At 41.3% G+C, this 25,583-nt stretch overlaps 1 protein-coding gene across 1 annotated transcript in view; it reads right to left on the bottom strand.

Annotated features, from left to right (window-relative positions):
* The window catches only part of tube1 (tubulin, epsilon 1), a 45,682-nt gene that overhangs the window by 19,836 nt on the left and 263 nt on the right, over window positions 1-25,583 (bottom strand). The window contains exons 2-7 of the mRNA XM_069886828.1: window positions 19,987-20,060; window positions 18,649-18,701; window positions 18,382-18,442; window positions 17,533-17,648; window positions 6,735-6,856; window positions 6,075-6,262 (exon numbers count right to left, since the gene is read on the bottom strand). Coding sequence (XP_069742929.1) covers window positions 6,075-6,262; window positions 6,735-6,856; window positions 17,533-17,648; window positions 18,382-18,442; window positions 18,649-18,701; window positions 19,987-20,060 — 614 coding nt within the window. The remainder of the gene's footprint in view (window positions 1-6,074; window positions 6,263-6,734; window positions 6,857-17,532; window positions 17,649-18,381; window positions 18,443-18,648; window positions 18,702-19,986; window positions 20,061-25,583) is intronic.

Raw genomic sequence — 25,583 nt, 5'->3', positions numbered from 1 at the left:
TTTGGTTTCTGTTGAGACAATGACTTAGACTTCTTTACATCTTTATGAATTATTGAAGTATCCTTAATATTTCCAAATACTGGTACAGTGTTAACATGCACATGCCATTCCAAAAAATTGTACTACATCTTCAAAAGTTGCATCCCTTCCGGGAAGAATCTTAAGCTCTGCAACTTTGGTCTCCTTAAATCCTTCAGCTTACAAGGCAACTTGTTTATAATAATCAACAAATTAGCAAGCAAATTCAGCTCTTACAAATGTATACTACTTCCCATTGTGTGACAACATCTCAGGAAGAATGCATATGCTTGTAAAGCCTTGGTGTCCTCTGATTTTATTGCTGACCAAGAGTCTTGTCTATGTTGGCCCTTGCAATTTTATGTTCATTGCAAAATGATGATGCAATAATTCTTTTGCCCTTTTAGAACCTTAATCTGGATTCATATATTGGCAACTTTTGACCATCTCCTTCACCTGTTTTCCAGTATACTGTTCCAAGAAATAAAGATGATCTTTCACATTTTTAGTATTACTTTCAATATCATATTCAAAAGATTTAATGAATGTCAGATATTGTAATGGATCTCCATTAAAAACTGTAATTTCCTTCTTAGGTAAACTGTATGAACCTTGTTGCTGCGCTAACATAGCAGAGATTTCATTTTGTTTTGCTCTAAGTGATATTATATCGTCTTGTTCACCATGGCTTGTGACTGGTTATCTTGAGGTAAATGGAGAAAATGGATCTTGAACTGGTAACACCTGTGGCTCCTTGCTTGAGTACATTTGTTTCTTTTGGCTGCATTACCCATGGTTCTGCTGGAAGGTTAGGTGCTACCCCTTTGGGTATTTCATTTTGAGTGACAAATCTGATCTAATGCTTTCACTTTGGAAATGCTACCATCTGGATTCACATCTGAACTTTCAGATACCGCTTTCAGATTGAGTCTCTATCTTCTGCATTTCTCTTGGTACAGCACTAATGGGATTTTGCAACATATCTGTTCTAGTTCCACTAACTTTTAAGTCAGTGAATGAGGCTTACAGTGTCTTGATAGAGTCTTCTTCTTGGCTGTTAGTTGAAGCTGCTTCTTCTTTGGCTACTGGCTCCAACCTCCTGCCAAGTGTTGTCAGTCGGCCTATTGGCACAACTCATGATCAAACAGTTCTTTGAGAGGAGCTATGGCTCAAGGTCTTTAGCCCAACGAGTCTTCTTAACCATCTTGGATTCTACACATTGCAACCTGGCTTCTGCCATGGCTTCTCCTGGCTCCTGGAAACTGTAAACAAATTTTGTATCTTACTTGGTCCCTTTAAGATAGTTGCTTCTGGCTGAATTGTCTGTGATTTTGCACACGAGCTTTCTTATCTTATATTTGCAATAACATTTTCTGGGCTTCCTGCCAATTCTATTACCAGAGCTCTGGCTTATCTTTTCAAGGTCGCAGGTGTCTGGCCAGCTTTTGGATTAATTTCAAATTGCACAATTCACAGACAGGTTCTCATAGACTTCTGGAATATTCTATTATTACAGTGTAGACATCTCTTGGCTTTAAATAAAGTGGTAAATTCTTTTAGACAGATTTTACGAGCCTTTCTTCCAAAGTTCACAATTAAATATTTCTTTGAATCAAAATATTGATGACACTGTAGCGGCCCAATGCCCACTCCATGGGCCAACACAGCGAACGGCCGAACACAATGATCAGGTAGACAGCACACAGGAAGAGATGCCTGCTTCCATAGGCTTCAGGAATAATGGTCGAATTGACTAATCACCGCCAACGGATCGCAGGTTCAATCATGGCCCACGCATCCAGGACAGTCAATTAGCAGCCAGGCCTACTCATGCCACACCCCAGTGGTGACACGGTAGGCTGCCTATGAAAGGCAGAGCTGCAGCCTAATAAAGCCAGTGTCGATTACAGTCCCTTGGTGTGAGAGTCTTCTTTTAACCTTGAGCTATAACTATAGCAACCCCGCTATAGTGGTGACCCTGATTGGTCCAAATGGTGTTTTGGACCCAACAATGGAGGAACAGGCTACGATCAAAGCCATTCCATTGAAGCTGCTGGGCTTCTGGACTTCACAACCATGGGTGTGGTCCCAGCAGGCTGAGGCGCAGTTCACTATTCACTTGATATCCGCAGACAACACACGCTACTACCATGTGGTCAGTGCCCTTGATCAAGACACTGCAGCCCACATCAACGACTTCCTCCAGCAGCCTCTGGAGCAAGTTAAGTATGTGGCCATCAAGGAGATAGTAACCCACACTTTCAGGTTCTCGAAGCGCGAGCGTGCAGCCTGACTGCTGCACATCGACAGTTTGGGGGACAGGGGCCCTTCCACCCTCATGAGTGACATGCTCGCTCTTAATAACGGCCACATCTCTTGCCCGCTGTTCCAGCAGATCTTCCTGGAGAAGCTGCCTGAAGATATCCAGCTGCTCAGTGCAGAAGAAGACTTTGACAACCCCAGGAGGATGGCTGCCCGAGCAGCCGTGCTATGAGTGGCGAAAAGAGTCATCAGCACTTCGCTCAAACAGGCTAACGAGATGCTGTCACAATACCCAGCCAGGAAGCCCCCCGACCGACTGTCTGACCAACTGACTACCCGAACAATGCTCCCCACTGGTGAGCAGTACTGTTTCTATCAACAACGGTCAGGTTGTCAGGCCCGTCAATGCTGCTCCCCCTGCACATTCTAGGGAAACACCCAGGCCAGCCATTGTTGATGGCTGCAATGACCAGCCATCTTCATAGCCTCCTCCACATCCAAGACTCCCTGTTGGACCGACATTTCTTGGTGGACACCGGGGCACAGTTCAGTGTCCTTCCCCCCCCCCCCACCCCCGCCATCCCCTAGATGCTCTAGTGGCAAGGTGGGCTGAGTGCTTCGAGCAGCAAACAACTCCAATATTCAGACATTTGGCACCTGTACAATTCCCCTCTACTTTGGGGCAAACAATTCACTTGGAAGTTTATGGTGGCGGCCATACAACAACTGTTATTGGGTGCTGATTTCCTGAGAGCCAACTCACAAATGGTGGACATTAGGGGGCATCGGAGAGTATACGCCCAGACATTTCAGACACTCTCGCTCAAGGGCACTGAACTTACTAACCCCCACTTGCACTCGGTAAGTACTGCCAACAATGAATTTGCTTGAATCTTAGCAGAATTCCCATCCATCAAGACATCCCATTTCAACTCAGCGGAACCTAAACACAGAGTGAGACACAAAATTATTATGGAGGGCCTTCCTCTCCGTGCCAGGGCGTAGCATCTCCCCACCTCCCCCACCCTGGGAAACTCAACCTGGCTAGCGAAGAGTTTAGAAAGATGGAGGAACTCCACATGGTATGGCGATCCAATAGCCCATGGGTCTTCCCCCTCCAAATAATACCCAAGGGTATTGGATCGCCGTACCATGTGGAGTTCCTCCATCTTTCTAAACTCTTCTCTAGCACTGCCTTTGTCTACCTCAATGACATTTTAATAGCTAGCCATACCCGCATCGGGCATGTCGCTCACTTAAGATTATTGTTCTCCAGGCCGAGTTCGGTTTAACCATCTATCCTGCCAAGTGCTAGTTTGGCTCAGAGACAATTTACTTCCTGGCCCATCGCATTGGGTGGCTGTTACCCACCAAAGTGGACGCTATTCATTCCTTCCCCAGACCATTGACCATGAAGGGACTGCAAGAGTTTGCAGGTATGGTCAATTTTTAATCATCGCTTCATACCTGCAGTGGCCCGCATATTGAGTTCGCTATTTCCCCTCGTGCCAGGGCCCAATAAAAACATTCAATGGACACAGGAGGTGACTGAGACTCCCTAGCCAAAGCCACCCCTCCTTGTGCATCCGAGGACAGATGCCCCGACCACCCTCACTTTAGACGTCTCCAGCAGAGCAGTCAGAGGTATACTTGAGCAACTGGTTAACGGACAGTGGCAGCTGCTGGCCTTTTTCAGTAAACATCTTAAGTACAGTGCCTTTGATAGGGAGCTGTTAGCGTTATACCTGGCAATTAGGCATTTCTGTTACTTCCTGGAGGGAGGAAGTTCAAAATTAACATAGACCACAAACCACTTACCTTTGCTTTCAGCAAGGTGTCAGACCTGTGGTCGGCCAGGCAACAGCAGCACCTGTCCTACATGTCTGAATTTTCAATGGACATTGAACATATCGCGGGCAAGTATAATCTGGTAGCCGATGCCCTTTCCCATCTGACTATCCTAGCAGTGCATGACCCTGCCCCAGGTATCAACTATGTGGCCCTGGTGAATGCGCAGCAGGCAGACCCTGATATACCAGCATACCAGACAGTGCTCACTGTCCTGCAACTGGATGAGATTCAGATCACTCCAGGTAAGCACACGCTGCTCTGTGACACCTCATCTGGTAAACCATGCCCCATCATTCCGGTCACATGGAGGAGGCGAGTTTTCGATTCGGTCCACAATTTGGCTCACAGGACTACATTTAAAATGATAGCCAACAGGTACGTCTGGCAAGGCCTTCGTAAAGAGGTCACTCAGTGGGCCAAAACATGTACTCAGCATCCAAGGTCCAGACCCACATTAAAGCCCCTCCACAACCCTTCAAACCAGGAAGCTGTCGGTTCAGCAATGTGCACATAGACATTGTGGGGGCCCCTACCTATATTCAGAGGAGCACGTTATTTGTTGACCCTGGTTGACCGGATGACTAGATGGCCAGAGGCAGTGCCTCTACCTGAAACCTCTAATGAGACACGTGTAGGGTATTACTGAACCCCTGGGTGGCACGTTTCGGGGGCCCCGAACAGTTAACATCTGACAGGGGGGGCCAAATTCACTTCCAGCCTGTGGACTGCCTCAGCAATGCCCTGGGGATTCAACTCCATTATACCACAGCATACCACCCGCAGGCTAACTGGTTGGTGTAGAGATTCCACAGGCACCTGAAGACAGCTTTGATGGCCCAACTCACTGGATCAAACTGGGCCAACAAACTCCTTTTGGTCCTGCTAGGCATCCGTACCATCCCAAAAGAGGTCCTCGAGGTATCCTCTGCTAAATTGGTCTATCGCTCGCCCCTAGTCATGTCGGGCAAATTTGCGGCGGCTGCCAAAGACTTGCGGGAGCTCCTGGCGGCCACACTATCTTGACTGAGCAAGGGCCTAAGCTCACTGGCCCCAGTTAAGCCCAGAACTCACGGGCAAGCTAGCACCTTTGTCCCAAAGAATTTAACTGTCACAATGTATGCATCTGACGCGGGGCCCACCAGCCTCCTCTTTAACGGCCTTACGAAGGGCCATACCATGTTGCCAGGCACAATGGCTCCACCTGCATGTTGGACATTGGATGTTAACCAACCAGTCACTCACCCAACCCTACAGCACAGAGGTCTGCCGCCAAAAGACAATGTACCAATTGTTGGTTCTGGGGTGGGGGTTCTGGGCCTGTGGCCCGCAACAGAGAACTGCTGTCAAATATGATGATCAGATAGGCAGCACACGGGATGAGACACCCACTCCCACAGACCGCAGGAATACCTGTCGAAATGACTAATCACCACAAATGGATTCCAGGGGATCTCATCGGTGCCCACACATCCGGAATAGCCATTCAGCAGATGGCCCCTCTCAAGCCACACCCCAGTAGTGATGCGGCCGGCTGTCTACAAAGCTCAATAAAGCCAGTGATAATACACTCCCTTGGTGTACAAGTCTTCTTCTTTCAATCTCGAGCTATAACCGTAGCGACCCCACTACAACACTTCCGTTATTCAAATATTCCTAATTTCAAACTATCATCTTCCAAAGCATGAGCTGCAATATACAAAATTTCAATCTCTTTAATCCAACAAATCTAACTCTGTGGCTGTTACTTTATGAAGTTTTCATTCATTGTGCAAGCTATGGTCAGTCACCTTTCTGAACAACCATTTCTTTTGGTTTGCTACTATTTTTAACCAAACTGCTTCCCTGTTGTCGTCAAATAATATGTTTGAACGTGTGACATAAATTGTGTTGTATTTGCAAATACACTGTGTTGAAATATATATCTGGAAAATCACTGTGCATACCTGATTTTCAATAGGTAGAACACAATCTGCATGTTCAGTCAGCTCCTTCATGGCGAGAACACTATTATATGGAGAGGTGATGACATCATCCTCAGCAGAAGGGTAGACAGAAGTAACAAATCTGTAGACTTCAGGGAATTCATCCTCCAAAAGGCTTAGCACAAAGGTACCCAAACCAGAACCAGTCCCTAAAGAAATGTGTATTCATTAGCAAGTCCTGTTTAAAAATACAGGCCATTCAGGTCAAGGAAATTCACCCCTAAAAAAACCCCACAAATTATGACACAAAAATGTGAGATATGGAAAAAGAAAATTCTGTGACAAAACTGATAAGCAAAAAATATACAAAATTTATATTTTGTTCAACTAATTTTTCTTAACATTTTGCTTTTCAGAAAATTGTGATTTTTTAAAAATTCTGATCTATAATCAATGAAAGACAAGCAGCAAAACAATTCTGTCAATGGTTAGCAGATCAGGCAAAATCAATGGAGAGAGAACCCGGATGAATGTTTCCAGCTGACTTTTCACAGATTGCCTGGCCTGTTGAGTGTTTCCAGCATTTTCTGTCTTTATGTCAGATTTCCACCACTTAGCTTTTTGATTTTCAAAAATAAAAGGTAATTTGCAGGGAAGGCATGGTAAATAAGTTAAACTCACCTCCACCCATTGAATGAATTAAAAAGAAACATTGCAAAGAATCACAGTGGTCAGCAGTTTTTCGGAGTATATTTAGAATTTGGTCTCGGTACTGATCACCATATTGTTTGTACCCCACTGCCCTGTGGAACAAAAACAAAAGAATTTTAGAAAATAGAATGAATTGCCAGTATTGAACACATTAACACTAAAGGTCATTGTGTTTCATCATTAATAAGCTTCACCAGAGAAGTTATAAAACCATTCAAGAGGAAAATGTAATTTCCAGGATGTTTGTTTAACTGTAAATCCAACAGTATTGATCATTTACCAGGTGGCTTACTTGTCATAACCTTCATTGCTTCTAGCAGTTCAATAGTCTGTGGCTTGGATTTTCAAGATTGCTCTGCTTTCTTTGGTGTAAATGGGCTGCCAATGTTGATCCTGGTTCTCCACTGGCTGAGGCTCCATGTATATTCTTTTTCCTCCAACTCCTCCTTTTGCTTGCTTCCCTCCACTATGTCGCTTCACCTCAATTTTCCTTAGTACAACTAAAGTGCTAGAGAAATAAATCAGGCCATGCAGCTGATGAAGGGCTCAGGCTCAAAATGTTGACTGCTTTTTACTTCCTATTGATGCTGTGTGATTTGCTGAGTTTCTCTAGCACTTTTGTTGTACTGCACTTGACCCCGACCTTTTCTTGTTCACTTACTTTCCTTCTTCCTTTTGCCTTTCCCCATTGTACTTCTAGTATGCTGGCTTTTTCCCTAGTATCCTTCATGCTTTCTTTGAAAATAGTCACCCCAGACTCCTTTACTGTATTTTCTTAAATTCTCTGCCACAATTACTGCTACACTGAATCCTTAAATTTTTCAACATAATTATGCTTCTCATCTGCTGGAGCCTTTCCACGTTTGGTCACTTCTATAGATTTTTCCAAGAGTTAGATGTCTATTCCAACCAAAGCACATTTCTTGAATGCATTCCCCTGCAGTGTCACTGAAGTATGCCAATTCTGTAATGATTCCATGAACACAACAGGTACCTAAGGGAAATCAAAGTCCATTTTGAATCAATTTCTCTTCATATGGCATGGCTGGTGTAGTATTAGGATGGCACAGTTAGCTCAATGCCTTTACAGTCGCAGCGATCAGGTCGGGGGTTTGAATCCCACGATGTCTGTAAGGAGTTTGTATGCTCTCCCTGTATCTGTATGGATTTTCCTCCCAAGGTTTGAAGCATACCAGGGGCTGTAGGTTAATTGAGTGTAATTAGGTGGCACGGGCTTGTGGGCCAAAATGGCCTGTTACCATGTTGCATATCTAAATTTAACATTTACATTTTGGGGACATGCCACATGATAATATGGTGTTAGACTGCAAATCCCTACTCTCCTCGAAAAAGTCAAAAAAGGCTGAAGATTACAAAAATGGAAAAAGTGTCAGAAGTCTTGGAAAGTAATTTAAAATGGCACCAAAGAAAGAAAAAAAACAGCTGTAACTACACAAAAAGCTGAACAAGAACAAGTAGGCCTACTTTGAAGAAGGATCCTGGAGCTGTCCAGAAGGTAATGCTCCATGGAGACAAGCCAGGAACTGGGGAGACCTTGGACATTGTTGTACAAGGTCTCCCCTGACAATGTCCTCCCACTATGGGTGAAGAAGTGATTCTGCACATGCGTGACTCCTTACACATGTGAAGAGCACAAAAAAGAGGAAACATTAAAGAAGACACTGGAGGCTTCCAGCTCTAGTGAACAAGAAGAGGAGCAAGAAGAACAAGAAATATGTTTAGAATAAGTAACTATGGCCAAAAAGGTGGGGAAAATGAAAGAGCCTTATGCATTTAGAGCTGAAATTAAAAATTATATGGAGCCAACAATGGTGGATGTTATTAATGGAAGAAGTTTAAAAAATGTAGAGAGTGTATAGTTGAAAATAAAAAAAAATTACAAAAGGTGGAAAATATGATGTAGCAAGTGGATAAAAAATTTGAAGTTGTGGAAGAAAAAAGGGAATGAATTTGAGATTCAAAATATTAAGGAACAGATGAAGAAAATGCAAGCCGAAATTGCAGCAATAAAAGATCAGTTAACTCAAAACATTGACATTCTAGAAAATTTTAGAAGAAATAACCAAGATTTTTTGGACTTAAAGAAGGTGCTGAAGGTCAAGATATTAAGAAGTTTTTGCAGCATTGGATTCTGCAATCTTTCTGGGTAACTGAATTTCAAGGGGACATTGAGATTGAGAGAGCCCATCGAGCATTACGGTCAAAACCACAACCAGATCAGAGACCAGGTCTGATACTGGTGAAATTTTTGCATTATGAAGAGAGAGAGAGAGAGAGAGAGAGAGAGAGAGAGAGAGAGAGAGAGAGAGAGAGAGAGAGAGAGAGAGAGAGAGAGGATTCTGGAACTGGCAGCTGAACAAGCAAAAGAGAGATAGTCACCATTAATTTATAATGGAAATAAGATTTTCTTTTACCCTCGTATAAGCTTTGATTTGTTGAAAAAGAGGAATGAATTTAATGCAGGTAAAACTGTTTTATTATGGAAGAAAGGTTATGGCTTTGCATTAAGGTATCCAGCAGTTTTGAAGATTTTTGCCCCAGATGGGAAAAACAGGTTTTTTTTTTTTTTTTTTACAGAGCTTAATGAGGCAAAGGTGTTTGCAGATTCTTTGTCTGAAAGAGAGAGACAAGTAGTGGGAGATATTTCAATGAAATACATCACTGAATGGTTTCCGTTATTATTACAGTTAAAAAAAAAATTCAAGAGAGATTAATGGGGAGGGTTTAAACCTGTAATTTAACAGATCCATAAATGGCTAAGAATGTATAGACATAATGCAATAGGAGACTGTACTGCATTTCGAGTGAGTTAGTTGGGAGTATGGGGCAAACTGCTGTGGAGTCATGAGTGCTGGTGTGGTTTTGACTACAACTCGAATAGATCAGGGTTTTAAAGATGCTATACTAAAATTTGTAGAGGGGGAGGGTGGTTTCTATCTTTTTATTTTTTTCTCCTTTTTCTTCTTTTCTTGTACACCTAAATTAATTAAGAGTATTTTGAAATATGTTGTTAATGTTATGAGAGTGAGAGGGATTGGACTGGAGGGGTGGATGGCTGACAAATTTAACAAAGGTAATTGAAGGCAGGAAAATTGAACTTTATTAGTGTTATTAATGGGATAGAGAATCAAATAAAATAGAGAAGAATAAATAAATTTAAAAAAAATATATATATATAAAAAAGCAAAAGTAGATATTGCTTTTTTTTTTAACAAGAAACACATTTGCCGGAAAGAGAACATGAAAAATTGAAAAGAGACTGAGTTGGAATCGTATTGGCATCTTCGTTTAATTCAAAACCTAGAGACACAGCAATATTGATAAATAAAAATTTACCAGAAAAATATAGATATAGCAGAAAGTGTAATGGTTAATTGTCAAATTTATTCAGATCAATGGATTTTAATGAATATATATGCGCCTCATGTGGATGATGGAAAATTTATACAAGATATATTTATGAAATTATCAAATTTAAAGGGAAAATTTTATTATTTTAACTTCACCTTTGACCCAAAATTAGATAGGTCAGGTGATAAAATTATGAAAAGTAAAATATCCAAAACAGCAATAGGTTTAATGCAAGATATGGGATTAGTGGATATTTCGAGAAAAATTCATCCAAATGAAAGGGATTATTTCTTTTATTCTGTTCGAAATAAAACATATTCACAAACAGATATGTTTGTAGCTTCTGCTACAATTTAGAGTACAAAAGATTGAATATCTACGCGATTTCTATCTGATCACCTTTAATTCTTTCAATTTCATTAGAGGAAGAACAAAAGATAGGTGATAGGAGGAGATTTATACAACATTATTAAGGAAGAAAGATTTTTGTGACTGAGACAGCAGATAATTTTTTTCTTCAAACTAATGGCAATTCAATAATGAATAAGTTTGTAATATAGGACATTATGAAGGCATATTTAAGAGGACAAATAATTAGTTATACTTCTAAAATAAAGAAAGAACATATGAAATAGGTAGACCAGTTAGAAGAAACATTGAGATTAGAGAAGGAATTACATGTACAAAAAAAATGATGAGAAAAAAGATTATTGGAATACAAAAAATGAGATTTAATGTGATACAAAGGGATATAATGAGGACACAATAGAAGTACAATGAATTAGGTGAGAGAGCTCAAAGTATAAACATGGCAATTAAAAGCTGAGCAAGTTTCTAGAACAATAATTGCAACAAAGAAAGAAACTGGTCAAGTCACATAAAATGCAGGAAATAAATAATAATTTTAATATTTTTATGCAAAATTATATCAATCAGAATCTTTGAAATTTGAAAATAAAATAGAGGAATATTTTAAGTTCAATTGCCTATGTTAGATATAGATTAAAAATTAGTTATCAAATTTATTTTCTCAGATAGAATTTTGAGATTTTGATGACACTACAGAACAATAAAATTCAGGAGAAGATGGTTTCCCACTAGATTTTATATAGGATTTATTAATTCCTGTATTGATGGGTGTATTAGATCAAATGAAAGAGGTACTTGGTTTGCCAGAACCTTTTAAAACAGCATTAATAACAGCATTAAAAAAGGAAAAGATCATTTATAACCTTCTTCTTATAGACCTATATCTTTGTAGAATATGGACTATAAAATTGTATCTAAATTACTAGCTAATCAATTAGCTAAATATTTACCAAAATTAATTATTTTTCTTTCTTGGGGTTAGGGGAGGGGTGTTGGGGAGAAAATAGAAAAAAATATTGTATCATTTTGCATTATGTTGTTACAAGTTATTATTTTTATTGTTTGTATTGACACAAATTTTAAAAATTATATAAATTCCCTTTCCTTCTAGCATTGCTCTTTGTTGCCATTCCAGTTTGCTCAAAACACCCAATTATTCCTCGGGATACTCAGTAAAAATGACAAAATATTTTCATTTGCTCAGCTAAAATGTTCATCATTATGGCAAAAGGCATTTGCAGGGGGCATGGGAAGATGGCGTAGAGCCTAGACGTGTAATCTCAACCTCTCTGGCCAGACTTTTAAGAACCCATTTTTAACTCTTTGTTTTCAGGTTTAAATTTTTTTTCTTTCTTTTTTCTTCTTTGGCTTGGCTTCGCGGATGAAGAGTTATGGAGGCGTAAATGTCCACGTCAGCTGCAGGCTCGTTTGTGGCCGACAAGTCCGATGCGGGACAGGCAGACACGGTTGCAGCGGAAAATTTGTTGGTTGGGGTTGGGTGTTGGGTTTTTCCTCCTTTGTCTTTTGTCAGTGAGGTGGGCTCTGCGGTCTTCTTCAAAGGAGGTTGCTGGCCGCCGAACTGTGAGGCGCCAAGATGCACGGTTTGAGGCGATATCAGCCCACTGGCGGTGGTCAATGTGGCAGGCACCAAGAGATTTCTTTAAGCAGTCCTTGTACCTCTTTGGTGCACCTCTGACACAATAGCCAGTGGAGAGCTCGCCATATAACACGATCTTGGGAAGGCGATGGTCCTCCATTCTGGAGACGTGACCTACCCAGTGCAGTTTGATCTTCAACAGCGTGGATTCGATGCTGTTGGCCTCTGCCATCTCGAGTACTTCGATGTTAGGGATGAAGTCGCTCCAATGAATGTTGAGGATGGAGCGGAGACAACGCTGGTGGAAGCGTTCTAGGAGCCGTAGGTGATGCCGGTAGAGGACCCATGATTCGGAGCCGAACAGGAGTGTGGGTATGACAACGGCTCTGTATACGTTTATCTTTGTGAGGTTTTTCAGTTGGTTGTTTTTCCAGACTCTTTTGTGTAGTCTTCCAAAGGCGCTATTTGCCTTGGCGAGTCTGTTGTCTATCTCGTTGTCGATCCTTGCATCCGATGAAATGGTGCAGCCGAGATAAGTAAACTGGTTGACCGTTTTGAGTTTTGTGTGCCCGATGGATATGTGGGGGGACTGGTAGTCATGGTGGGGAGCTGGCTGATGGAGGACCTCAGTTTTCTTCAGGCTGACTTAGTTTTGGCTATTAATGGTTATCAAGTTCAGAAGAAACTACATTTTCGGAATGTTGAAGATTTAGGGCCTGGGCAGTCTGCTCCCGTTTCAAGTTTGCTTTCTTTCAAGCCTAAACCACAGAGATTGCCTGTGGGAGCTGATAAAATGACTACTACTCACCAGGAGAAGGACATTCCTGGAATTACCCATTCTCAGAAGGAAGATGCATGTCCCCCTGATGTGGACCCTGATCCTGGCAGCCTGCCAACTTCAATAGAGAAGGCAGGCAAGAAGATGTCTCCATTGCTGGAAAAACTGCCGGTTGTTGAGATGCAGCAGGAGCTGCAGTTACCTGGTTTTGCCACTACACAAGAGAGAGCAGGGCTGAGTTTTTCTGAATTACAATGCAAACAGCTAAGCCTCATCATTCAGCCTATGCTGAATGAAATGTCTCAGAGGCTCAGTTTGGAACTGGATACAGTTAAAATACGTGTGGAAACTTCTTGTAAGGATTTTAAACAATTTCAGGCTGCTTTTTTGAAATGTCAACAACAAGTGGCTTCTAATACAGAAAAAAGTGTTGGAGGTGGAAAAATCCATTAAAGAATTGCAAGAACGTGACAAGGAGTTAGAGAGGAAAGGAGACTATTTGGAGAATCAAAGTAGAAGGAATAATGTGAAAATTGTTGGTTTGCCAGAAGGTATGGAAGAATAAGACCCTCTTCGTTTTTTTACCGAATGGATTCCACAAATATTAGGGCAGGAATTTTTCTATGGAGGCTTGGTATTGGAAAGAGCTCATAGAGCCTTAAGAAGAAGACCTCTGCCTGGTCAGCCACCGAGACCCGTGATAATTCGATGCTTGAATTATTTGGACAAAGAAACGGTACTTCGTTTAGCAGTGCAAAATGCGAGACAACGACAAGCTCCATTAATGATTCAGAATAGTAGAGCTTTTTTCTACCCTGATTTGAGTCAAGAGGTTATTCAGCGTCAGTGCCGATTTAATCCAGTTAAAGAAGTTTTGTGGCGTAAAGGCCATGAATCTACGTTTTGCTATCCGGCAGTGTTGAAGGTATTCTGTGGAGACTTTCAATCTCGGTTTTTTTGAGAATGAGCGTGAGGCAATGATTTTTGCTGATTCATTGCCAGATGTAAGACGACAAAGTCGTAGTCCACCATTGTCTCTTAAAGAAAAATCTGGATGCTCTGGAAATGGAAGAAATGGTAGAAATTGAAGAAATGGGAATGGAAAGAATCCAAGTTCTCTTGAAATGGAGTCACCGAGTCTGAAATCTCTTACTTTCTTTTTATGTCATTATGATATCTTGTTGTTAGTTTTTGTTTGGCTGGGGAGGGAGAGATTTGCTCTATGTTCTATTAGTCATCAGCCACAGGTGGGTGATCTACACCCAAGTTTTATTCAGAGATCACTACCTTTTGGTAGTTTGTTTTTTGGGGGGGGGGGGGGGGTGGGTTTTTTTCTTTTTACCTTTTTTTATTTTCTTTTTGTTTAGACTTTAATTTGTAGTTTCTTTTTCTCCTATTGGAGGGCCTATTTACATTGATCTGAGTTTTTATATATTGATATTATTAGTTCTTAGCCATATTAGTAAGTATGTCAAAGTTGAAGTTTGCTACTTTTAATGTTCGAGGTTTAAACAGTCCGATTAAGTGTAAACATATTTTGGCATATATTAAGAATTGATATCGCTTTTTTTACAAGAAACACATTTGAATGTCAAAGAAAGTATGAAATTGAAAAGGGATTGGGTAGGACATGTATTATTTTTTTCTGAGGATGATTGGTCAGATATTTGTTATGATACTGTAACTAGACTGATAAATTCACATTATGCAATGATTAATTATAATTTTTTACATCAACTATACTTAACACCTGAAAAACTAAAAATGTTTCTTATGACTCAGATTTGTGTTTTAGCTGTGGTAACGCGGTTGGAACTTTTTTTCATGTGGTTTGGTTTTGTATAAATATACAATCTTTTTGGAAAAAATTCAATTGTTTTTAGAATACCTGTATAACGTCGAAGTACTCGAGATGGCAGAGGTCGACAGCATCGAGTCCACGCTGCTGAAGATCCAGCTGCGCTGGGTGGGTCACGTCTCCAGAATGGAGGACCATCGCCTTCCCAAGATCGTGTTATATGGCGAGCTCTCCACTGGCCACCGTGACAGAGGTGCACCAAAGAAAAGGTACAAGGACTGCCTAAAGAAATCTCTTGGTGCCTGCCACATTGACCACCGCCAGTGGGCTGATATCGCCTCAAACCGTGCATCTTGGCGCCTCACAGTTTGGCGGGCAGCAACCTCCTTTGAAGAAGACCGCAGAGCCCACCTCACTGACAAAAGGCAAAGGAGGAAAAACCCAACACCCAACCCCAACCAACCATTTTTCCCCTGCAGCCGCTGCAACCGTGTCTGCCTGTCCCGCATCGGACTTGTCAGCCACAAACGAGCCTGCAGCTGACGTGGACTTTTACCCCCTCCATAAATCTTCGTCCGCGAAGCCAAGCCAAAGACCTGTATAAGATTAAAATACCTTTAGACCCGACGGTATTTTTATTGGGTAGTTTGCAACCTTTGAAAGGTCTTGGATTAGATCAATTTCAACTTGCTTTTGTATATTTAGCATTATCTGTAGCGAAAAAATGTATTGCTAGTACAAGGATATGAATATGATTGATATTAATAGGTGGCATAATGAGATGAAATATTGTTTAATAATGGAAAAAATTACATATGTTTCGCTTGATAATTATAATTTTTTCTTCATAAGTGGTTGTTATATTCAAAATATTTACATTTTGATATACATTGATTAGATTTTAATAAGTATGCTTCATTTTTCTTTATTTCTTTTTTTTCTCTTTTTTTCATGGCTCTCCTTAGGAGAGTTGGCTGAAGGTGGGGGGGTTCTCTCTTTCTTTTTCTCTCTTTTTTCTTTTATATAAAATATAAAATGTAATGTTCATGCCTAGTTTATGTTACTTATTACCTGTATCTTGAGCGAATAAATAAAGTTTGAAAAAAAGTGGCATTTGCAATATTTGCCAATGAAATTAAGAGAAATCTCTGCAATGGGTGTGAATTTAAGTGCTTATACATCTAGTCTCTCAAAATCTTTATCTGTTTATTGAGATCCAAGTGGTTCATGAAGGTGCATTTACAGCAAGGGAAGCAGGAATAGATAAGTGGGCAAATCACAGAGTTGTTTGAATAATGCAGCATAGTCGTTGGGGATTTAAGCTTTCACATTATTAATTGGAATTGGCTTATTGAGAAAAGATTGAGAGGTGCAGGACTTTAGAAAGTTTGTCAAGGAGAGGTTTTTGAACCAACTCATTAGATGGTCCAAGTAAAGCAGGGGCAGTACTGTACCTATTGTTAGGGAATGAAGCTGGGCAAGTAGGTGAACTGCCCACAGTTTAATGTGTGTATGTTTATATATATTCTACACACACACAACTGAAAAACCTCACAAAGATAAGCGTATACAGAGCCGTTGTCATACCCACACTCCTGTTCGGCTCCGAATCATGGGTCCTCTACCGGCACCACCTACGGCTCCTAGAACGCTTCCACCAGCGTTGTCTCCGCTCCATCCTCAACATCCATTGGAGCGCTTACACCCCTAACGTCGAAGTACTCGAGATGGCAGAGGTCGACAGCATCGAGTCCACGCTGCTGAAGATCCAGCTGCGCTGGATGGGTCACGTCTCCAGAATGGAGGACCATTGCCTTCCCAAGATCGTGTTATATGGCGAGCTCTCCACTGGCCACCGTGACAGAGGTGCACCAAAGAAAAGGTACAAGGACTGCCTAAAGAAATCTCTTGGTGCCTGCCACATTGACCACCGCCAGTGGGCTGATAACGCCTCAAACCGTGCATCTTGGCGCCTCACAGTTTGGCGGGCAGCAACCTCCTTTGAAGAAGACCGCAGAGCCCACCTCACTGACAAAAGGCAAAGGAGGAAAAACCCAACACCCAACCCCAACCAACCAATTTTCCCTTGCAACCGCTGCAATCGTGTCTGCCTGTCCCGCATCGGACTTGTCAGCCACAAACGAGCCTGCAGCTGACGTGGACTTTTTAACCCCCTCCATAAATCTTCACACACACACACCACATAATTCCATTTTTTTTAATAAGATATTCAACAAAATAAAATCCTTCCTCAAAGGGTTTACCAAGTCAACTTGCTCAAGACATTAGCACTGCTGAGTATTAGGCAGAGGAGCCAAAATGACAGAGCTAGTAGTAATGTTGATTCACAGTTCCAGCAACTCATGTTAACCAGTGCCATCAGCAAACTTAAATACACTACACTCTGTCCCCTCTTCCTGATCATTTATGTATACCATGAACAGCTGAGGGCTCAGCACTGACCCCTGCAGCAGCCCGCTCATTGCTGATTGTGTGAAGTTTGAAAGTTCTCCCTGTGAACTTCTTTCTGGTACTCTGGTTTTCTCCACATCCCAAAGACATATCAGTTGGTAGGTCAACTAGGTATTAATAATTCTCCCTAGTACAGGTAGATGGTAGTATCTGGGGAAGTTGATAAGAAAGTGATGAGAATAAAATTTGATTAGATTCGGATAGGCATAAATGGATGCTTGATGCTTGGATGGACTTGTGAAACCAAACAACCTGTTTCTCTGTGGTATGACTACGATTCAATAACTATAACTTTACAAAATCGAATTTAGATGTTTGGCCGATTATGGAATAAAGGGATGAAATTTGATAGGTCCAATAAGCTCGTTACTCATTTTCTTACCAATTGTTACCTGAACCTGATACATCTGATATAAGCTGTTTACTGTCAAAAAGATCTCTCAATGGACCTTGAAGTAATTCATTAATGACACCTTCTTCCATATCAATGAGTACTGCCTAGAAGATAAAGAATATTTTCAGGAAATTCTGCTTACACATAACAATTCAATCAGATCTAACTAAACAAACAAGATTAGCAGCAGGAATAGGCCACTCAGCCCTTCAGGCCAACTCCCTTTTTTTTCAACTGTCTACCTCTGCCTTAAAAATGTTAAGAATCTGTTCCATTACTCTTGAGGAACAAAGTTCAAAAACATCACCTAAATTGGAGATCCATTATTTTAAAACAGTCCACTTCAATTCCAGAAATTCCCCTATTTCACACCCATCTTGTTAAGACATTTTAATTGTCCCTTCTCCTCTATATCAGTAGATATGAGCCCAACATGTCCAACCTTCCTCAAAACAGACTCATCTCAGGTATTAATCTAATAAATCTCTTCTAAACTGCTTCCAATGTATTGTATTATTAATTTAAAAAATAGACAATACAAAGTCATCAAGATTTAATACTCACCAAGGCTCTAAGTAACCTAACAATGCTCTGAACAGTTTAAATTATATAACACTTTAGTTTGACAAGGGGATGAGTTAAAGATTAAAATGCAAAGTTTAATTTTTACTATTTTACTGCACAGGATCATTGGCAAAAACATCATATCCCGCTCATGAAACTTTCCAGAATAAAAGTATCTTATGCCCAGAAATGTTAATCATCTATGAGAACATTATTTCATTAATGTTACTTTAAATCATTACTACAAGTATACTTTAATGTTAAAAAAGTTACCCGAGCTTTGAGCGTTCGAATTAATCCCTGAGGAAGATTTTTACCATCGCCATCAGTGTATCTGAAAAATAATTGGTTCATAAAATAGGACAACAATTTTCCTCAAAGTAGCCAAGCTGCAGACATATTCCTTTTTGCTCTCTGAAAATTCATTTCCTATGACATATCATTGAATGTATTGATTGAAGATTATTCTCAATCACTGAGTCAACAAAATGTTTCAGCTCTTTCAATGTTAATAGTTGTCAGCAAAATTATATTGCTTACCTTGTGTCCACGTTTCTAAAAAAATTACTGAGAGCTTCATCATAGATGCCTTTCTAAATTAAAAACAGAATAAATACTGAAATAGTTCATTTTAGCACTGGCAATAAAATCCAGCTCATGAGCTATAAAATCTGACCAACAGCTTTCCCCAAGTAGTAGAAATAGCAAATATTGATCAATAAATTAAAATTTGCACAAAATCATAAGGAAGGATTAGAACACTTATTTTGTCAGACATTTAAAAGGGAGCTAAAAAGCCAAAACAATGAATGGCTTATTCCAATGGTACTCACTAAATGATCGTTCATCTTACACAACCCTGAACTAAAATAATTTCAAACCTTCTACGCCAACCATTGACACATACAACATTACAACCCTGAAAGCATCCCATACTTGCCATTTGTAACTTCATGTAATTAAAAACCTTGAATTTCAAAATTACACAAGTCTACCTGGTGCAGCAAAATCAATTTTTCAGGTACTAAGTTGTATTTAAACGTGAATGTTAAAGGCACAAAAATAAATGCTGCTAAAAATACACCATATTTTCCCGCACACAAGTTCAGTTACATTGGAAAATAGGCAATTTCAGCAGGTTAATTCATGGATCAGCCAAATGGAAAAGTAACTACTCAAGGGGCTTCAACAATTATCATTCAATACAATTATAAAAGAATTACATCACTGTATACAGTATTCAAGCAAGCAGCCTCAAACAACTGGCAAAAAAGAGAGACTAATAAATTGGGAAAAAAAATACACGTTTAAAATTGGCACACCTCGCCGATAGTTCGCCAATCCACGCAACCACACAATCTGAAGCAACAGAAAATACACTTATCCGGCAACACCAAAGATTTTATTGTATTTGTTTTAATAATATTTGAGATTTATTCTTTCTTCTTACCAAATCCAGGACTGGTTTTCTCTTTATTTTGTCCCCATTTCTTTGATTTGGGGATTAACATTGGAAAACTAATGCGCACCTATGCTTGAGTTGCTTTAAAATTAGATAGATTATTTAAAAATCACTCCTTCATTTTAAATTATTTGTATTCTGTCTTCTGAATTTGATTCAGAAGGCCTTCACCAAGATTAAACATATGTGATCACTTCTAAACTTCATTATTCTCTGCTTGTGTTTTTTCTCTAGATTTTTTTAAATATGTAATAAAAGTAAATGCTTATATCAATAAAAACATACAATAGTAGCTATATTTATTTTATGCAGTTAACATTCACCTTTAAACACAATTTTAATCAAAAATACCTAATACCTTACCATACTGATGTGCTACTTTTCCCCCTCTAAGATGTGTGTTCTGACTTATTTACCTTATTGATATTTGCATGCTCCCGTAAAACCAAGTTCCAAAATCGGCAGCCAATTTGGTTGCCACACTGGCCAACTGAAAATAAGAACGAAAACATAAGCATCTGGAATTTGTTGTCAAAACATAAAGTTTTCAGTAGTCCAGCATTTATTCTACCCAAATCTGTGCCACTGGAAATTCAGTAGTGCACTAGACCCGAGATGGCACAAACTTGTTTGAAGGAAATCAGGCAGGTATGAGGTATGGTTTGGTGGTTAGGTAATTCCAGGGGAGAGATTCCTGGGTTGGACATTAAGAATGCATTATAAACACTGGGTTAAATACTTACAAGATTACATGGAACAGCTAACCATTGCTATCCTGCTGGTGAAGGTAATCTCACACTGCTTAGTGATGTTCTGGAGCTTGGACAATTGACCTCAAGCAAGCATAGCCATCTTCCTTTGTGCAAGAGAAGTGACCATTTTCCTTTGGATCGCCGTCAATTTTATTTTCACTTGGCCTCCTTGACCATGACATCAATGTCCATGACTCAGTTCACCTCTGGAATTCATCTCCAAGGCCGCGATGGAATCTACAGTAGAGTGTTTCAGGTTTCTACATAGAACAGCTCAGCACAGTATAGGTCCCTTTGGCCCACAAGGATGTGGAAACCTACATAAATCTACTTCACATCGACCAACCTTCCCCTCCCTATAACCCTCCATTTTTCTTTCAAACATGTGCCTATCCAAGTCTAAAATTTCCTGATTATTCCCTCTGCTGCCACTACCCCCAGGAATGCATTTCAGGTACCCAGTCCATGTAAAGAAAACTCTCCTGACGTCTCCTCGAAATTTTCCTCTGCTCACCTGATGTGGATCTCCTCTGGTGTTAACATTGCTGCCCTGGGTAAAAGGTTCTGCCTCTCATAATCTTGTAGACCTCAGAGGCTCCAAAGAGAAAAGCCCTAGAGAGCTCACTCAGCCTTAAATATATCTGATGATCTGGCCTCCAACACCCCAAAAGGTAGAAATTAATTACCCATTGAAAGAGAAATTTCTATGCAATTTAGTTTTAATGTACCAGTCCATTATTTTGCAGTTGTGCACCCTTATTTGTGATTCTAATTAAAGAACTTCCTGCATTACTAACTTCTACGCTTGGAAGATCAGCAGGACAGATTTGCCAGCTGGTGCAGGCCTGCGTATATCTTTTGTTGAGTGGAAACAAGGCATTTGCATGTGTTTTCTCTCACCATCCCTGGGCAACAACAATTCAGTGCTGGATCGAGCAAAGTAGAGCTGGCAGCATGAGTAGATCCACTCACTGAGTCAGTGAGAGCAGCTGCTCTTCCCACATCTGCTAGCTCCCAGTCATAACAATTCTTTCTGCAATGGTCTCCCACCCAGTTCTTGCACATGTCCAACTTATGAACAATTTGGAATACAAATATTTCTCAGGAATGGAACATTCTAGGCACTCGCAGTTATGAGAGGATCTCAACATCAAACTTATTAAGCCCCTTAGGATCTTGTTCATTTGAATAAGGACATACCCTAGTTTCCAAACTTCAAAGATTAAAGACACAAACCATCTAGCCTCTCTCGATAAAACAACCTTCTCATCTCAGGAATCATTCTGATGAATTTGTTTTTTTGGGGGGGGGGGGGGGGGGGGAAGAAACCAAAACAGTGCAGAGTATTTAAAGTACAAATTTATTGTCATAGTACATACATGGCACGATTGGCGTGGTGGTTAGCGCAACACCTTTACGGTGTCAGCAATCGGGACAGAGGTTCAAATCCCATGCTGTCTGTAAAGAGTTTGTACGTTCTCCCCGTGTCTGTGTGTGTTTTCCCTGGGACTCCTGTTTCCTCACATCATTCAAAATGTATTAGGGGTATAGATTAATTGGGTGGCACACACTCATGGGCCGAAATGGTCTGTTACCGTGCTGTATGTCTAAATTAAATTATGACATCACATACAACCCTGAGATTCTCTTTACTGTAGGTCAGGCAAAATTTTGACTTATTGATAGTGCAAAAAAATGTACTCAAGGTATGTAAATAAAAATTTAAACAACAAAGAAAACAAACAAACTGTGCAAATAGAGAAAAAATAACTATTAGTAATAAACAATAAGAAAAGTAAGTGTCCGTAAATGAGTCTCTGAGAGATCCCGAAACATCAGTTATGTATCTTTACCTTTGCTACATAAAGGACATGGTTTAACCTGCTGAGCTCCAGAATTTTGCATTTTTATTTCAACCACTGTGTCTACAGATTTTTGTGATTTGTCTCTGATAGATTATGTTGTTTAGGACTCTGATGGTGGAGGGGTAGCAATGCTCCTGAACCTGGTGGTATGAGTCTTGTGACACGAGTCTTGTGGCACCTATACCTCTTTCCTAATGGCCTCAGTGAGAATCGAGCCTGTCATGGGTGATGTGGATGCTTGATTATCGCTGCCTGCTCCATACAGACTTTCTCAATGGTGGGGAGAGATTTTCCTGTGATGTACTGGGCTGTCCCCATTATCTTTTGCAGGGCTTTCCACTCAGGGGTATTGGTGCCCCCATGCCAGGTCATGATGCTGCAGGTCAGCAAACTTTTAATATTGAACTGTATATTAAAAAAATGGGGCAGGGGGGAGGGATGAGGGAGAAGTGAGTGACCATACAAGAGGGAGATTGAAAATTTGGCTGAATGGTGTATTAACAACAACGTCACAACCACTATCACCAAAACAAAGGAAATGATTGTAGACTTTAGGAAGGGAAACCCAGAGGTGTACAATCCAGATCAGAGGTCGAGCAAATTTTAATTCCTGGGAGTTCTCATCTTGTAGCACCTTTCCTCAACCCAACATACTAATGTCATCAAGAGAAAGCATATCAGGGTCTCTAATTTCTCAGGAGTTTGCAGAGGCTTGGTAAGACATAGGAAAACTTGGCAAACTTCTCCAGGTGTGCTGCCCAATAACTCCAACTATGAGGGGAGCTGGGCAAAATGGTAACTTCTGTCTGCCTTATGGTAGACAAAAGTTTAAAATTTCATACATGTTATTCTAAATGTAATATTACATTGTAGCAGCCTGCTGAGTCACAACTCGTCTTACAAAATGGACGTGGCGATTGCGAGGGCCTCATAGGGACCAACGGCTGTCATACCGAGTGACCTCCCACATGGCGGGAATCAGCAAGCAACGGCAGGAATGCCAGCCAGTCAGAGGCCAGGGCTGTGATCACATTACTCCTGTTGTCAGAGGCAGGGAGTGATTATAAACAGAGCTGTGTTATGGGCCCAGAGGACCCCAAAACCCAGCAATAGAAATTCACCAAGACAAATGGTTGCTTTTAACTATCTTTAAACATGAAAATGAGATCAAACTTTAACTTATTACTATTAACTTAACCCCCATCTAATTCTAAGCGCACATGTATGTAATGTGTGTGTAAGTTAAGAAAAGTTATTTGATTCAGAGTCCAATCTCACTTCTTACTCCTCCAAGTTAACTGGTATCAGGCAATTCTTATACTGTGCACAGAATTTAACATTTATGAATTTCACCAGGCTTTGGTTACCACTCAGGAAGGTTCTTGCCTGTCTCACAATTTGATTCCTTCTGATTAGCCACTTCAGTGTCTTGCCATCAGGGTTTTCCAGATGATAACCTCTTTCTTTCAGGTCACCAGAGTTCCTTTTCAGTTTCCTTTATTTCAAGTGAAACATTATACAGCCATTCATCTCCTCTTGTATGGACCAAAAAGGCTTTCAACCAGGCTGAATTTAGAACTCATAACCAGTCTTCAAAATGGGGTATTTCCACAAGCTTGCCAGCTTGTCATGTTCCAGTCCCAGCTGCTGCTGCTGAACTGTAGAACTGAATTCTCTCTCTCACTCAGAGAAAACCAAACAGCTGATCGACAGACAATGGCAGCCCCTGACCTTTTTTAGCAGGTATTTCCAGCCACCTGAACTTAAATACAGCACCTTTGACTGGGAGTTATTGGCGCTGTATCTTGTGGTCAGGCACGTCAATACTTTTTGTAAGTCAGACAATTCAAGGTCTTCACAGAACACAAACCACTGACTTTCGCCTTCCACAAAGTGTCTGACCCATGGTTGGCCAGGCAGCAGAGGCACCTTTCCGATGTGTCCAAACTCACTGTGGACATCCAGCATATTGCCAGCAAGAGCAAAGTGGTGGCCGATGCAATCTCCCATTGCGCTGTCGAGTTTGTCCACACCTATACAGAGCACAACATGACGACCCTGAGATCCCAGCGTTCCGGAAGGCACTTTCCAGACTGTGGCTGAAGGATGTTGCCTTCGTCCCTGGCAACAAGACGCTCGTCTGCAACTTCTTCATTGGTAAATCTCATCCCAATTGTGCCAGCAGCATGGTGGCTGCAGTCCTTTGATGCAGTGTACAACTTGGTGCATCCGGCCTTAAGATCCATGGTAAAGATGGTTCCCAGCAGGTTCGTCTGGGACGAATTCGGCAAACAGGTCAGTCAGTTGGCCCAGACCTGCATGCTCTGCCAGGCGTCCAAGGTGGAGTCACACTAAAGGACCTCCCCAAACCTTTGAGCCAGTGCAGCATAGGTTCAGCCACATTATTGGGCCACTACTGGTTTTTCATGGGGTGAGATAACTCCTCACTAAAGTTGATCACTCCATGAAGTGGCTGGAGGCAGTTCCAATGACCAATGCACCAGGGCATTAATCAACACCTAGGTGTCTAGGTTCTGAGCTCCTTAACTTCTCACCTGATGGGAGCGCAATTTACCTCGGGGGTCTGGCCAGTGCTGGCCAAACTACTGGGAACCCAACTCCACCTTACCGCGGCATATCATCCACAGGCCAACTGGTTAGTGGAGCAGTTCCACAAACACTTAAAAGCAGCCCTGATGGCTTGTCTCAAGGGACGGATGTTCTGCCTTTGGTCCTTCTGGAGATACGCACATCAAGAGGACTCTAATGCCTCCACAACAGAAATGGTCTATGGCGCACCCTCGGTAATCTTGAGGGAGTTCTTGGCTACCACCAATGATCCGTTAAACCCCCAGGGTGGCACTGAAACAGCTGAGGGATAGATTTGAGTACCCTAGCCCCTAGACTTGAGTACCCGAGCCCCTGCTACACGGCCAGCCCAAATCTTTCATTCCCAAAGACTTGCACACTTTCAAAAATGTTTTTGCACCCCTCCAACAGCAAAATGAGAGGCCGTGCGAGTCGTCAGGCATAATGGGTTGATGTATGTATGTATTGGACATTGCCAGCAAAGAGGAAACCTTCACCCTTGCAATCAGCCCATGTCGACATTCGCCAGCCAGTCGAGACTCATCCCCCGTGACGCAAGAGTCACCATCCTGCGTGACCTCCCGCCAATAGCGAGCAATGGCGGGAACGCCGGGCCAGTCAGAAGCCCGCGCTGCGATGACGTCACTCCTGTCATCTGAGGCAGGCAGTGACTATAAACAGAGTAATAAATCAGTCTTCCATCACAACTCGCCTGCGTGTTGTCCTTCCTCCACACTTGGTGCAGCGCCACGAGACGGCGAGAACGGTGTCTTTAACCCCGGGACCATATGCTCTAGGATTGGCCTC

Source organism: Narcine bancroftii, chromosome 6, assembly GCF_036971445.1.
Source record: "Narcine bancroftii isolate sNarBan1 chromosome 6, sNarBan1.hap1, whole genome shotgun sequence".
Lineage (NCBI taxonomy): Eukaryota > Metazoa > Chordata > Chondrichthyes > Torpediniformes > Narcinidae > Narcine > Narcine bancroftii.
The sequence above is the reverse complement of the archived record's forward strand: the minus strand, read 5'-3'. Positions and strand labels throughout refer to the sequence as shown.